Here is a 17253-nt window from a genome sequence, read left to right as displayed (position 1 = left end):
GAATTGTGCTAGTTCATATCGCACATTATTATTTTTATTTAATTAAAGCATATATTTGAACTCTCTGTTGTAACTAGTCATATAACCTATTTCGTGTTTAACACATATTTAGAATTGTGCAAGCGTCTTACCTGATGTTCGGTTGGACTTTTTTTATTGTATAAATTTCAAGATTGTTATAGTTTAATCTAAGTAGACTGATATATGATTCATTCAACATCACAATCATATTTACTGATGAAGGATATCTGTTATCCGAAATATTTATAAATAATTACATTTATAGTTCCTTTTTTTGTTATTGGTGTTGTTGTGTACACTTTTTAGGCGTTTATATAATTTATTTATTGTGTACATGTATCGTTACTCGTAACGATCCAGCGCCCTCGTGGGAAAAATCGTTGACTATTATTCAGACGTTTTATATATATATATATATAAAGTGCCAAGAAAATCAATATATATATATATATATATATATATCTTTTGGAATAGAATTCGTTATTAAATTTTTCTACAAAAAGGTAGAGAGGGCAGCATGTATAAACCATATTTACTGTAAGATGGAATGGATACGAGCATGAACAGTTTAAGAGAAACTAATTTGAAATATTACATAACATTAAATATAAACTTCAATACAAAAAGAAAGAAAAACATGGGTACACAATCGGTCAAAAAGATGAGTTGAAAATATATTTGAAAGTATATTTTTGTACATGGTGCACGTTCGAAATTAGTTAGGTAACCTTAATACCTGTTGATATACTTCTCTATTACGAATGAAAATAAATAGATATTAAAAAAAACTTTAAAAATATGCATGCTAATCTAGATTTAATGTAGTAGTTTAAAAACTGACCATATTTATTTTTTATCTATTTATGATTCTTCTATGACAATGAAGAAGATTATTATGATATATATATATCAATTTAAAAAGCTGAACATTTATCATTTAATACGAAATGAACGACCCTGAAAGGTTCAAACTGGCATCGCAGAATCACAGGATAATAGATTAGCATATAAATGATGTTTGCGTAGTATGAATCTACAGGAATAAATCATGTACGATGTGATGTAAGGTGAAAGCCAGCCGGGTTATCAAGCCATGCATGTCACTTCCTATTGTCAGCCTCCCTACTGTTACAGGCAGTTCGTTATTTCCGCTCTCTTATTCACTGTATGTAACATGTATTAAAGGAGAGCATGGATTACATCTGGATAAAGGTAAGATTTGTAATTACTTTTCATTAAATCTTTCTTTTATTTATCTCTTTTAATATTTTGCATGCGGTAACCGTTATGCACCTAATCTATCAGAAATCATTTTTTGGAGATTAAATTAATGTATCTGATATTATCACTTATTTGATCACTGTAGTGTTGGTTTGTTCTTTGATTTAGACTGCGATAACGTAACCGTATATAAAAATCGAAAGGAATAAAAAGATTTATTCAGCTGTTTAATAGGCCAAATAACTAGCATTGAGTAGGTCCAATATTGACGGACAATATGGTATAACACAATACCAGCCAGATTGTCAAATGTTTATTTTTTGTGCATTTATTTTTATAACAATTATTTGAACTCTCGGATAAGTTTTAGTCTGACAAAATGTGTCTTGGAATTAGAAGGAAAAAATGGCTAGTTTTGAAATAGAGAAAAAGAGAAGAAAGTTGTATATTTAATCCTGAAAGTTGGTACACATGCATTATCATAAGCATATATATGGGTTCATTTACTACGCTAGGATAGAACGAGCACAAAGTGCTGGTTAGGAGTATCATTTTTTGTTTGTTTGCTTTTTTAGGGTATTTAGGGTTTGTTTTTCGTTTTTTGTGTTGTTTTTTTTTGGGGGGGGGGGGGGGTGATTTCTAGAAGAAAATAAAGGGAAATGTTTGTCTAGTATAAAAAAAAGTGTGCTAATTAAAAACTTAGTAAGATTATTAAAGCGAACGTGCGTGATTAAAGCATCTCAGTATTTGTGAAAGTGGATCGCTCATTATCAAAACGGAAAGAACGGTCAAATACAAAATGAATCTTTTTAATTGTTAAAACGTACTAATATATATTTCCCTGAGGCTGTAACTTGGCGCCTTCTCCTTTTTTAAAATGTTTTGGAATATGACGCACTTTACATTTGTCAGACTACATAACTTTTTAAAAAACTCGTGTTTCTGTAATACTAATGTGTACAATGGTGTGTTTTTACTTACTCGATCGTCACTGATGAGTCTTTTGTAGACGAAACGCGCGTTTATACTCATTAACAGACGTTTTCGTATTGTCTGATTAAAATCGGACAACTGACCAAGCCTTGGCTATCCAAATGACAGCTGTGGCGTGAGTGTGTATTAGTAATAATGCATATCCATGTAAACCGATTATAAAGGATTTAACGCACATGAATATGATTAATCATGCACGAATTAGCAATAAAAAAGCAGTACGTGTTTACTTTCAAACATTGTTTACAGGGTACTCAAATCTGATGAGTAATCGCACCGGTACACTCACACTACTACGACAAATATATTTATACTGACAGGCAATGCTTATTACAAGAGATTCAGTCTAAGATTTCTTCGACAATACACATTTATTCGTTAATAAGACTCTCTCTTCTTCATTAACAGTTTTTATTTCTGTGCCACTTTCTTTTGTAAATGGTTAGACGTTGTATACTAATTCAACAACATTTTCTGTCGAATTTTACGTGTTCAATTTATTGTAAGTTCTTCGTGCCGACAGTAAGTGATACATCAACTATTTTTAAAACTGCGGTTTCCTGACAATTTCCAGAAGCATAAAAACATGCGGTTTATTTTCTATGTCTTCTCATTTATTTTGGATATATTTTATATTAAGCACTCGTTCTGTCTTTTTAATCATTTTAATCCACCAGATTAAACCTTCTCGAGATTTTTTTCTTTTTTTCTTTTTTTCTTTGTGATCCCCCGGATCATTGGTTTAAACTTTCTCGTGCTTTCTTTCTTGTTTTCTTTTTCTTTCGTTCTTTTTTTCTTTCTGTCTTGCTTTGTACTCCCTGACCGCACAGCAACATGCTGTACTGGATGTTGACCTGAGAGGACAAATTCTCACTTAGTATAGTCTGAGTGATGCTTCTGAAGAATAACAACACTGTTAATCTAATTATTACTATTTACTTATATCATTCAAACAACATATGTATTTTGTATGAGTAATCTGTTTTCCACATTTCACTATCTCAAGTGCAACATTTATCGGTTTACATTCTTTTTATACTCGTTCAGCCGAAAGTGCAAAACATAGGTATCCTCTTAAGTCGATCATTAAACGATCTGAATAAAGTGTGTATTTGAAGTATAAGCTAAACTATATCATGATATAGTAGAAAGTTTTTAAAATATACGTTAAATCAGTTAAGATAAACATTACACATTTAACAATACATTGACATAAAAATAAGGAGATGTGGTATGATTGCCAATGAGACAAAAGGACATTAAGAAATCATCATACGGTCTTTAACAATGGACAAAAGGCTACACCGGATGTCAAGCTGTAGATACAACTGAATCGAGACATGTTTTTGAATAAATCAACAATCGCAACCAACACCAGGTTTTGAGACAGAAACATTACAGAATATATTTTGTTTTGAAGAATATGACGTTTTGTAAACTCAGAATATGTAACCATAAACTTCCAAATGAACTATAAAGATGGTTCAATATAGAACGGGAAAATTGAAGGTGTAAATTATGTAAATTGGACATTGGGGATGAATTTCATTTCATTATAAATTGTTCACATTGTATAGAAGAGAGAGATACATATATATAAAAATTAAATTAAATAGAAGGTTAAATATTATACACTTTACTGAAATTATGTCTTCAGTTCTACAAACAGGACAGATCTCATAAATTTTGTGAATAAATTGAAATTGTACTTTTTTGTTGTTGTCAATAAGTATGTTTATGTATTTAATATGATATCTTCTCTTTACCAGTCCTATGTATTTGGTGATGAAAGTAAAGTTGTATTATGTCTTAAATAGAATCTGATTTTAGTGCACAACCCTTCTTATATCTTTATATCTCGTGCTGTATTACCTGATTACAAAGAACAATAAAAATAAAACCAGAAAATATTTATTTATATACAAAATTACACTTGAAATCGTTGTTAAGACCAAACTGACTAATCATAATTAAGAAATATTAATAGTTTGGACAACATTTAAAAATATCGATTGTTGCTTGCTTAACGTCCAGTGGCAAATTTTTATACGATCGCAAAAAAAAAAACGTTGGCGTCGTCGTCGTCGTCCGAAGACACATTGGTTTTCGCACTCTTACTTTAGTTTAAGTGAATGGATCTCTATGAAATTTTACTTTAAGGTTCAATACCACAAAAGGAAGGTTTGGGATTGATTTTGGGGGTTATGGTACCAACAGTAAAGGAATTAGGGGCCAAAAAGGGGCCAAAAATAAGCATTTTTGTAACTTCCAGACATAACTTGTGTGTTAGTGTATGGATCTCTGTGACATTGTACCACAAGGTTCCATATCACAAAGGGAATGCTGGGATTGATTTTATGGGTAATTGCCTCAAAATTTTAGGAATTAGGGGCCAACAAAGGGGCAAAAAACAAGCATTTTTCTAGTTTCATGACAATAACTTGTGTGTAAGTGTATGGATCTTTCTGAAATTGTACTACCAGGTTCCATATCACAAAGGGAAAGCCGGAATTGAGTTTGGGGGTAATTGCCCAAAAAGTTTAGGAATAAGGGGCCAAAAATAAGCATTTTTCTAGTTTCCAGACAATAACTTGTGTTCAAGTGTATGGATCTCTCTGAAATTGTATTGCAAGGTTCCTTATCTCAAAGGGTAAGCTGGGTTTGAGTTTGGGGGTAATTGCCCTAAATGTTTAGGAATTTGAGCCAGAAAGGGGCCAAAAAACAAGCATTTTTCTAGTTTCAGGACAATAACTTGTGTGTTAGTGTATGGATCTTTATGAAATTGTACTACAAGGTTCCATATCTCAAAGGGTAAGCTGGGTTTGAGTTTGGGGGTAATTGCCCTAAATGTTTAGGAATTTGGGCCAGAAAGGGGCCAAAAAACAAGCATTTTTCTAGTTTCCAGACAATAACTTGTGTTCAAGTGTATGGATCTCTCTGAAATTGTACTGCAAGGTACCATATCACAAAGGGAATGCTGGGATTGATTTTGGGGGTTATTGCCTCAAAATTTTAGGAATTAGGGGCCAAAACTTGTGTTCAAGTGTATGGATTTCTCTGAAATTGTACTGCAAGGTACCATATCACAAAGGGAATGCTGGGATTGATTTTGGGGGTAATTGCCTCAAAATGTTAGGAATTAGGGGCCAAAAAAGGGGCAAAAAACAAGCATTTTTCTAGTTTCATGACAATAACTTGTGTGTAATTGTATGGATCTTTCTGAAATTGTACTACCAGGTTCCATATCACAAAGGGAAAGCCGGAATTGAGTTTGGGGTAATTGCCCAAAACGTTTTGGAATAAGGGGCCAAAAATAAGCATTTTTCTAGTTTCCAGACAATAACTTGTGTTCAAGTGCATGGATTTCTCTGAAATTGTACTGCAAGGTACCATACCACAAAGGGAATGCTGGGATTGATTTTGGGGGTAATTGCCTCAAAATTTTAGGAATTAGGGGCCAAAAAGGGGCAAAAAACAAGCATTTTTCTAGTTTCAGGACAATAACTTGTGTGGAAGTTTATGGATCTTTATGAAATTGTACTACAAGGTTCCATATCACAAAGGGAAAGCTGGGTTTGAGTTAGCGGGTAATTGCCCTAAATGTTTAGGAATTTGGGGCCAAAAAGGGGCCTAAAAACAAGCATTTTTCTAGTTTCCAGACAATAACTTGTGTTCAAGTGTATGAATCTCTCTGAAATTGTACTGCAAGGTACCATACCACAAAGGGAAGGCTGGGATTGAGTTTGGGGGTGATGAATCATAAGGGGGTTCAAAAAATTTGGGGAGGGATTTTTTTTTTCTTTTTTTTTCTTTTTTTTCCTTTTTTTTTTCTTTAAAATTTTCCATTTTAAATTGGTTATTTCTGATTTATATATAAAAGCAAATAATAATGATATGGTTTGAATAGGTTAATTAAAAAATTTTAAGTTCTTAAACCACATTCATTCTGTGTCAGAAACCGATGCTGTGTCAAATATTTAATCACAATCCAAATTCAGTGCTGTATCAAGCTTGAATGTTGTGTCAATACTTGCCCCAACTGTTCAGGGTTCGACCTCTGCGGTCGTATCAAGCTGCGCCCAGCGGAGCATTTTATTAACGCATGTTCAGAACGATATAAAATATAAAGCACACATATACCAAATGTATCTCCATAAGTTTTAGAAAATAGGTTGCACATACTACTATTAAGCTATTTGTTAGAAAAATCTAATATTTATGTATAAAATATTCTACATAATTGATTGCTAACTTGCAATTATAAGATACACATTCATGCTGTGGTTCATTTTTTTTAATTAAATATTCATATGTGAACGTAGCATGCCCGGTCCGAACTCGGTTGTCTCCTACATTTAACACGAACGTTTTTTTCAATGCATTAAAAACATGTTTAGAAATTTATTCATTTCAGTCTTTTTGGCTTCCTAACTCAAACTGCTTGAAATTAGATATTTGATTTTGCTTCGTTAGATTAGTTTGTCGCTCGTGTATAAATCAAGCTTCCTGACACTCTATTTTTTTCCACTAAGGGTTAGTAATAAATTATGCTTCCCGACACTCTATTTTTCCACTAAGGGTTAGTAATAAATTATGTTCTCAGCAGGTTGACAGTAACGAGGTAGTATGTATATAAGTAAGAGTGCAATCTCGTAATTCGGTATATTAATTTTTACATAATGTATTTTGCAGTTGATTGCGGTGTGTGTCTGTAGTTTAGTGGTATCAGTAGATCTCTCAGCAGGTGAGTGTATATTTTTATCGTTCTGGAACACCACCAAAGATACAACAGTATCTTCTTTGTCATGGGAAACGAATATCTTTGCTATGACATGAATAGTACGTATTGCCGTATAAACTCAAATGTCTTATGGATGAGGTTCAAGAACGGGGGTACTGCATTTTGGTATTTCAAGTGGCAAAAAAAATTGTATTGCACTCTTTTTCCATGTTTGTTTGCTAATGATATTTTTGCCGTATCAACATAAATTTCTTTTGAATATGGTTAACAAATGGAGGTACTACATTTTGGGTTGTGCAAGTGGTGGCAAAACTATTGGATACATTTTTCCTGCTTGTTTGTTTCTAAGCAGTATAGTTGTTTCTCAGCAGTATAGTTTGTTTGTTTCTAAGCAGTATAGTTGTTTGTTTATTTCTAGGCAGTATAGTTTGTTTGTTTCTAGGCAGTATAATTTGTTTCTCAGCAGTATAGTTTGTTTCTAGGCAGTATAGTTTGTTTGTTTCTAGGCAGTATAATTTGTTTCTCAGCAGTATAGTTTGTTTGTTTCTAGGCAGTATAGTTTGTTTGTTTCTAGGCAGTATAGTTTGATTGTTTCTAGGCAGTACATTTTGTTTGTTTCTAGGCAGTATAGTTTGTTTGTTTCTAGGCAGTATAATTTGTTTCTCGGCAGTATATTTTGTTTGTTTCTAGGCAGTATAATTTGTTTCTCGGCAGTATAGTTTGTATGTTTCTAGGCAGTATAGTTTGATTGTTTCTAGGCAGTATAGTTTGTTTGTTTCTAGGCAGTATAGTTTGATTGTTTCTAGGCAGTATAGTTTGATTGTTTCTAGGCAGTATAGTTTGATTGTTTCTGGGCAGTATATTTTGTTTCTCGGCAGTATAATTTGTTTCTAGGCAGTATAGTTTGTTTGTTTCTAGGCAGTATAGTTTGATTGTTTCTAGGCAGTATAGTTTGTTTGTTTCTAGGCAGTATAGTTTGATTGTTTCTAGGCAGTATAGTTTGTTTGTTTCTCGGCATTATAGTGTGTTTGTTTCTAGGCTGTATAATTTGTTTCTCAGCAATATAGTTTGTTTGTTTCTAGGCAGTATAGTTTGATTGTTTCTAGGCAGTATCAAGGCAGTAGTTTGATTGTTTCTAGGCAGTATAGTTTGTTTGTTTGGCAGCAGTATTGATAATTTGTTTCTCAGTAGTATTGTTTGTTTGTTTCTAGGAAGTATAGTTTGTTTCTAGGCAGTATAATTTGTTTCTCAGCAGTATAGTTTGTTTCTCATCAGTATAGTTTGTTTGTTTCTAGGCAGTATAGTTTGATTGTTTCTAGGCAATATAGTTTGTTTTTTTCTAGGCAATATAGTTTGTTTGTTTCGTAGCAGTATTGATAATTTGTTTCTCAGTATAGTTTGTTTCCCAGCAGTACCGATAATTTGTTTCTCAGTATAGTTTGTTTGTTTCGCAGCAGTATCGATAATTTGTTTCTCAGTATAGTTTGTTTGTTTCGCAGCAGTATCGATAATTTGTTTCTCAGTATAGTTTGGTTGTTTCGCAGCAGTATCGATAATTTAATTGTTTCTCAGTATAGTTTATTTGTTTCGCAGCAGTATCGATAATTTGTTTCTCAGTATAGTTTGGTTGTTTCTCTGCAGTATTTTTTTCTCAGTAGTTTTGTTTTCGAATAATAAAACCCTTTCGTTTTTTGACCCCCATAACAACTTAAATTCAACTTGACCAAAATAGTTCACAAGTCCTTCATTGTAAAATTTTGCACGTCATGATGGTCACGGAGGTATCAGATTCAGGCTCTTTAAAACCTCTAGTTCTGAGAAATCGTTTGAGGCGATACATCAATACCTATACAATATATGTACATCGTCTGACATTTTATAATTTATTTGTACAAATGTGCATGTCGAATAAGACGAAAAGCGAGGCTAGCCGAGCTTTTCTCCTGTTTCGTAGTGAGTACAAATCAATTCCATACAATGTACATATATTGTTTTTATCCTGCAATTTGAACGTGGTAATTTCACGTGTACTTATTTTATATCAAAATTTTTGCTCACATTACTGGACCGCGGAGAGGACCCCAAAATGAACTTGTATGTGCTTTTACATTACCGTTCGCTCAGGATGGAAGCGGGATAGAAGGAGACTTTATCTCAAAGTAAACATTTATTTGTATACCTGTTATTTGTACAATATATAGTTGGCTAATAGCAGGATAAAATGATGGATAGTTGTAATAAAATCAAATATATGACCAAAATCTCAGTCACATGCTGGGACATTTTGATAATACATGAGTTAATCTATATCAAATGTATGTATGCGTGGGTGAATAGCTTGTTATCATGCTGAGTTTACTTATAAATATCTAAATATAACTTCTTCAATAGGATGGATGCATTGGTTATTAACGTCCAGTAGCAAATAGTACATGCATATCAGAACGATAACATTATTGATCTGATATTAGAATAAACCCTGTTTTGTGCCAGACCGACACGATGGCGCTTAACGTGCTATTTCACAAAGTAACAGTTTGCAAGAAGACGTGTCACTCTACCCAAACGCATTATTCTAACTCTTATTAACCTCGGATTGAACCCAACACCTCCATCATAGCCAGTCGAGGCAAGCAGGTGGGTTGTTCTCTGCATCAAATTGCTTCGACTTCTATAAAAAAAAAATGGATCAGATTGCGGAAAGGAACACATTAAGAATATACTTTGTATCAAGCTTGGTAAACGGGAGGTTACGATGCAATCACGATTTGAAAAAAAAATATTTGAGTACCCTTGCTCGATTGTTTTAAATATTTTGCCGAAAAAGTTATTTCTAAATTTAGTAATCGAATGTCACTGTGTGTTTATTTGTTGATTATTTTATTAAATGACAGTATTGATAGAACCGCAAAACACAGATGAGGCTTCCACATTGTAAATTTCTAGTGAATTTTGAAAATGGGCTTTGCTCATTGTTGAGGGCCGTACGGTGACCTATAGTTGTTAATTTCTGTGTCATTTGGTCTCTTGTGGAGAGTTGTCTCATTTGCAATCATACCACATCTTCTTTTTATATCTATAGCCGGTGAAATAATCTGAAGGGAAAATGGTAATTCCTCTCCCTCTTCCATCATTGCGTATTAATTTTGACATTGACCTTTTGATTTATGATGGAAGTTTTAAATATACAATTTCATCAGAAAATCGTACGCTGCAAAACGTCCGGTATAGCCATCAATCTGTTTGTCGGCGTAGTTGTGCATGTTGTGTACGCGTTGCATAAAATCTAATTAAAACCAAAGACATGTACATATCAACGAAGTTAAATGACTTTTTAAACGTATACATTTTCTTTATTTCTAGCACTTTTTCGGAACGTAATTTACGTAGAATTTTGGTAAATAAACAGCCCATCTCAACAAATAACACATGAGTTTTATCAAACCTCGCTATTACATAATCTTAATTACTGTTATAATCTTCCATCTGAAGATTAACGTCTCAGCTAATAACTCTATAATTTCCGGCATAGATTTGCGATCTATCTCAAATTAAAATAACATAGTACGGAGTATATTAAATTGTTGTATTTTCCAATAAATTTGAATACAAATTAACTTCTTCATATATAAATGTGCAATGGTTGTGTCTATTTAGATGATTAAGTTGCGTATAAAAAAAGGTATCCAGTCGACATTGAAATAGTGGAGTGACTTTAACCATAAAATAAAATTTTTAATGCACCAACCTAACACACGGCTAAAATATATATTATTCGAAAGCACAACATCTGTATTATCTGTTTCGCCCGGTCGTAAAAAATTCGTACGGTGCAATTTCCGCCTAATCAAGATCAAAAGTCAAGTACGAATAAGTGCATATTTTCCAAGATGTCAGCTTTATTGCATATTCTGACTTTCATATAATAAAATCATGTATGCAAACAATTTTTAAAGCTTTAAGCAGAGTGATGAACAGTCACTTACAGGGGCGGATTCAGGCGGGGGCGTGGCGGGCGCGCCCCCCTAAAATTTGCAAAGCATGGGTTGTCCTCAGCTTAATAAAGAATATTTCGATAATTTTACCTCAAAAAAATTTTCGCCTCGCTCGGCTCGGCAAAACTTAATGTTTGAGCCCCCTTACCTAAAATCCTGGATCCGCCCCTGACTTATCACACGCATTTTTAAATATTTAAAGCGTGTTTTTGACAGACATCACATGTTTCCTGAAATTCGAGTAAAAGTTGAAGTTAACAAAATGTGTGAAAAACATTTTTTTTCTGATGCAACTGCCTGTCGCTTGAAACTAAGTAAGACCCTGTAATTAGTGTTAAAGAAGTTTTTGACATCATCAATTTCCTATAATTATGCTAACTTCTAATCAAACAGCAAACCATAACAACTCATACAGTTGCCCAAAATACCGCCATCTGTGGAAACACAGCTTTTAAGCACTTCTTCCTTTTTAAACATTGTATGTGGTCAATATAAGATTAAAGAACCAAATTCTTAAGAATATGAAAACATTTAAAGGAAAAAGTTTATGCGAGCATCATGCTATTGCAGTAATTTAAGGGGGCGAAACTTCGACATTGCAATGTGCATCGTAACTGCCAGTCTGAAATAAACAGCTTTCGACTTTTCTTATCGTTTGATTTGTAATTTCATTAAAAACATTGATGTAGTGAAAAGACCTTTTATGTATATAATGTCAACCATAAAATAGAAATTAAAAATATAGACAAAAATAAATAAAGCATAAATTAATGAAAATTGAAATTTCAAAGAATTTACTTACTAGTACTAGTATACAAGTTAAAAAAAAAATTGTCTTCTTGGCTGCTTCAACTGCATTGTTCATTGTTTAAATGCATACTTGAAATTCATCGAAAAAGAATAATTTTGTTGAAAATATTCTACTAACTCGCAATCATTCTAGTTACAACTAGACTTCCTGAATAGCTTGAATGACTTGTTCCTTTATTCACATGAGGCTGACTTCATACAAGAGCTTCTTCAGACTAATGAAAAGAAGCTACCATTATCTTTAAACTTCACTTTCCACTATAAAGATGATGTCCTCTCACTGAATAATGCAAAGTTTGTGACTATGTTGAACGCATATATTCCATCGAAATTGAAAAAAAGACACAATAGATACAGTCAAGACTACCACATATACATATCTTGACTTACATCTAGAAATTGGCGATGAGGGTTGGTTGAGAACAAAACTTTACGACAAAAGAGATGATTTTAGCTTCACAATTGTGACCTTTCCATTTCTATGTAGCAACATTTCAGAAGCGCCTGCAAATGGAGTATATGATATCTCCCAGTTGATACTATATTCCAGAGCTTGTATTTCCTATCATGATTTCCTTGGCATAGGGTTGCTGCTCACAAGGAAGATATTAAATCAGAGTTCAAAATGCGAAGTTGAAATCATCCCTTCGAAAATGTTATTGACGCCATTACGAGTTGGTTGACCGTTATGAAATATCAGATTCCCAGATGACGACAAATATGTTCCAATCGTCGTAACCACAATCCAAGCCTCTTTGCCTTGGACGTGACCTACCGAGTTAGACTCATCACCGGGTAAGTAATTACACAAGACGGGTGCCACATGTGGAGCAGGATCTGCTTACCCTTTTGGATCCCTTAAGTTCACCCTCCGTTTTTGGTGAGGTCTGTATTGCTCAGTCTTTCGTTTTATATGTCGTGTTTTGTAGACTGTTGTTTGTCTTTTGGTCATTTTTTCGTTTTTTGCCATGGCATTGTCAGTTTGTTTTCAACTTATGATTTTCAATTTCCCTTTGATATCTTTCGCCTCTCTTTTAGTAATGAAAGTTTAAAGAATTCATTGTGGTCGAATGTATCATGTTTACGAATTGGTCATATATCCCCGTGGGCAAAAAAACTTATTTTCGCGGATATTTGTCCTATTAAGTTTAGTTCTTTTTACTTTACTGTGAGGAGAACTAAACATAATATGACAAATATCCGCGAAAATAAGTTTTTTTTACTTTACTGTGAGGAGAACTAAACATAATAGGACAAATATCCGCGAAAATAAGTTTTTTTTTTACTTTACTGTGAGATCGTCCTGAATATGTATGAAATATTTGCCACTGGACGTTAATCACCCAACAATCAATCAATCAATCTTTACTGTGAGGCAATTTTTTTGGCGATTTTCATTAGTGCAACTAAGTGTCTTTAAAGTAAAAAGATACCAAGGGGACAATCTCAACCATTAATCAAAGAAACTAAGATAAAACCATGAACAAAATAGAATGACCAACAGACGAACAACAGTCCACAAAACACAGCACCGAAATATAAAAACGAGCACTCCCTAACACTGCGAATGATCTTATGAGATCAGGAAGGATATTCAACCTTTCGATTATTTAATAACACAACTACTGATAATGTCGTTACATACACAATTACCTGCATTTGTTTTTTAAAAGCTTATGTTGAAAACACTCAAAACAGCTTTCATTCGAATAATTAACGAGATTAAACTTCTTAACACATTTAACATGTCTAACACGTTTTAAACAAAACAAAAAACAGCAGCAATATTTCTAGTTCGTTTATATGACGCAAGAGACAACCAAGTGTTTCCAAACGCTGTTTACTAATTTCAATGTTGCCACCGATTTAGTCGCAAAGTCATGTTTGCATTTCAACATGAATTGAAAAGGAAAATTCGCAGATGGTATTTTTTTGGGCAAATGCAAACACTTCGATAGAAGGCTGGTCCATGAACAATATATATTAATTGCATATTAAAATTATGAAAAATATATTCCTTAACCTGAAAACCATACATTTATTTGATTTTTATGCATACAAATACCGATCCCTAAGATATGTTTTGCTTTAAGACCATTTTTCTAATTTTTTTAAGAATTGCAATTTTCGGGAAAGATTGCACAACTGACCTTTTAATTTTTGTTTTATTTGAAATTACTGTACCATTTTATATAAGGTTCATATGATCTTTCGGAAAATTTTATCTTACAAGAACCAGAAAATGGCTTTTTGTTTAATTATCGCAAAAATTTGGAATGTTTTCTTGACCTTTGACCTTGATTTAACGGAAATTGCACCGTACGTACAATTTTTTTACGACCGGGCAAAACAGAAAGTACAGATAATAAACTTTCGAATGATATATAACGCAGCCGTGTGTTAGGTGTGTGCATTAAAGTCCTTAACTAAGAGGCTTTTTGAAAAATGTCACTCGCCTAAAAGAACTTATCTGTTACAAGACCACGGTAGGTATAGTGTCCGGCTAGGATCGTAGTTTTTCGATTGAATCTGTCCATTTTTTTCGAGTGTAGATCGGGCTTTTTCGAGTGATAAAACATGCGATCAGGTCAATTAACTACTAATTCGTAATTATAATAGTTTTTTACGTGACTACCCATCTTATTTTGAATACTATACATGTTTTGAGTAACAAAGAAGCACAATTTCCTTGTATTTAACCATTAAATTCAGTGTTTGTTATTGTCCGGGCTTTTTCGAAAGGAACTGTGAAACCGTCCGGGGTTTTTTAAAAAAAACAAATGGTCCGGGTTTTTTAACGAAAATTTTAATAAGAAAAAAGTTATTTCTGACTTTAAAAAATGACTTTTCTAGTATATAAATGTAATTTAATGAATGAAAATATCATATATTCTCAATAAATCACCAAAACATATTACTACGTTGATCAAAATTAACCTTTTTCAATTTAATGCAAGTTTTCTGTTTGGAAAACGTTCTACCACAACTTTCCAGTATTAAATTAGAAATTATTGGATCCTTTATAAAAAGGTCTTAAGAACATAGTGCAGGAGACTCATAATCTTTTCAACTTCATTTTATGGTATTTTTGTTGTCACAGTTAATAATATTTTTCGTGGTGAACCCCGGAGTTTTTATACGGTACGTATTATGGTACACCGTTGTCCGTCCGTCGTCAGCATGTCAGACAAAACTCAAAAACGCTGTAACCAATTTACATGAAACTTCGTTGAATTTTTTTTATCTATTGAGGTATCCTCCCTTTCGAATTTTATAAATTTTAGATTTTACGTTTTCGAGCTATAGGATTTTATAAAACAAACTAGAGGCTCTAAAGAGCCTGTGTCGCTCACCTTGGTCTATGTGCTGCAGTGCATATTAAACAATGGACACTCTTCTACATTAAGGCAGGAACATATATATTGACGGGACTTGACACTACCTAATTGTAGCCGATTTTATCGTCGGGTCATAGTTAATAAAGATACGATACGGAAACGGACATGTGTTAAAAACGTACTCACTATTATCATAATAATTTCTGATATTATCAATAAAATGTCATTCATACATAGTTTTAAAGTGATACCAGTGAATCGAACTTGTTATCTGTCACTTCAAATTTGTTATTTTCGAATTCATTTCATCACAGAATGGTACAGAATGCAAACAGTGTAATAAAAAAATGGCGCCGATTGCATTCCCAAATTCTCACACCATTTTAAAACACTTCACATCAAATAAATCACACTTATTTTGGTCATTTAATATGACAAAATATATCTACTTTATGATAAAACTAGTATCTATTTACGATTAGAATTATGTGGTCAATTTCTTGCGCAGTTCCGATAGTTTTTCAGTCAGACGCTACCAAAATCCATAAATCTCGCGAAGTCTCGTGGAGTCCGAGATTTGATCAATTTTATACTGAAAAGCCTATCAGATTCATTTCCCGTTAGATATACTGTTCCCAGATTAAGGTGGCTCGGGTGTCTTCCTCCATCTTGGATTTTGAGGTAGCAGATAACAGTTGGTCTAGATCTTTAATGAAATGTGCAAATGTTGGGAGTAGTATGTAATTCATGTTTAAGACTTTTGATGTAAATATAGAAAATTATGTGTTTTATCATATTTACGGCTGTAATTTCCAAAAAGCACCATATTTGTGTTTGAATCATTTTTTTTTCAACTTTGCAAAATAAGGGGAGTTAACTCAGATAGTAGGGGAGATAACTGAGGTAAAGTATTTTTATAAAAGAAAGTGTTGTGAATTTACCTATTTTGATACGTAGCAAGAAAACAAGTTCGGTGACTCCATTTTTTCTTTTTCTTATCTGAAAGCATGTTTTGAGAGCTATCTTTTCACATTTTATCTTAAAATTCTATCATGCAGTTTTCTTTTTATCACACAAAATTGGATTTTCCATGCATAATCTCTACAAAATCTGACAATTTTGCACAACCTGTAGCGTGAAAAAAAGTCCGGTGACCCACACTTTTTATTATATTTTTGGAAAAAGCATGATAAAAACTTTATTTTGACAAATTATTAAAAAATTCTGTGGAATTTAATTAAGACGCCCCAGCCACCTTAAAGACAAGAATATAATTCATGACAAAATTCTCTGTTTTGGTGATGGTGACTTGTTTGTAGATCTTACTTTACTGAACATTCTTGCTGTTTACAGTTATCTCTAACTATAATGAACTTGTTCCATATGTATTAGAGGAGAAGATTTCTGTAAAAAATGTTTGCGTTGCACATGATCCGCTATCCTTAACATTAAAATACAGTTATTAAGCTGCTCAGATTGTGATCTGTTCAATAGCAATTAAAACTCTAGACGTATATATCTGAGCATCACGGGACGACACAATGTAAAAGTTAACGGACGACGACGGACAACGACGGACGCCAAATGATGAGAAAAGTTCACTTGACCCTTTAGGGCCAGGTGAGCTAAAAACGGGTGATTTTACAGTTTTCGGACAATATTTTTAAAATACTTTGAGTTTTCATGAAACTTTGGTGACTGCTTTATATAGATTAAGGTTACCTCCCTTTTAGTTTTTTTTATAAATTTTTGATATGACATTGAGAAATTATTTATAGGTTTCATAACGAGTGATAATGGATATCGCTTGATATCAACTAGAGTTATTTAATTTCAATATAATATTAAACGATGCTCCGGCGAGTTTGATATCAAGCGTATCATGCGCCCATGGTGCAGCTGTTTATTAAAAAACGGAGTAAGAAACCTACTGGACAGCAGAGAAAAATTAGTAAAATGCATTTGTTTTTGTTAAATGTATTTCTATTTGTATCCATCTGATGAGTTAAGCCTTTTTCAACTGATTTTTATAGTTCGTTCTTATGTTGTACTGTTACACCACTGTCCCAGGTTAGGGGGAGGGTTGGGATCCCGCTAACATGTTTAACCCCGCCACATTCTGTATGTATGTGCC

The 17253-nt window shown here is 33.1% G+C and overlaps 1 protein-coding gene across 7 annotated transcripts in view; it reads left to right on the top strand.

Moving 5' to 3' along the window:
* Window positions 1-1034: 1034 nt before the first annotated feature.
* Window positions 1035-17253, top strand: part of LOC127736509 (uncharacterized) — a 34191-nt gene continuing 17972 nt past the window's right edge. For 3 of the 7 annotated variants that reach the window (XM_052247074.1, XM_052247072.1, XM_052247070.1), the window contains exons 1-2: window positions 1039-1233; window positions 6928-6979. In XM_052247074.1, the coding sequence (XP_052103034.1) occupies window positions 1213-1233; window positions 6928-6979 (73 nt within the window). In that variant the 5' untranslated portion in view covers window positions 1039-1212. Of the gene's footprint in view, window positions 1234-6927; window positions 6980-17253 lie in introns of all 7 variants that reach the window. The other 4 variants (XM_052247075.1, XM_052247073.1, XM_052247071.1 and 1 more) reach the window with 4 other exon arrangements.

This window comes from Mytilus californianus, unplaced genomic scaffold (assembly GCF_021869535.1).
Source record: "Mytilus californianus isolate M0D057914Y unplaced genomic scaffold, xbMytCali1.0.p SCAF_31, whole genome shotgun sequence".
Lineage (NCBI taxonomy): Eukaryota > Metazoa > Mollusca > Bivalvia > Mytilida > Mytilidae > Mytilus > Mytilus californianus.
The sequence above is the reverse complement of the archived record's forward strand: the minus strand, read 5'-3'. Positions and strand labels throughout refer to the sequence as shown.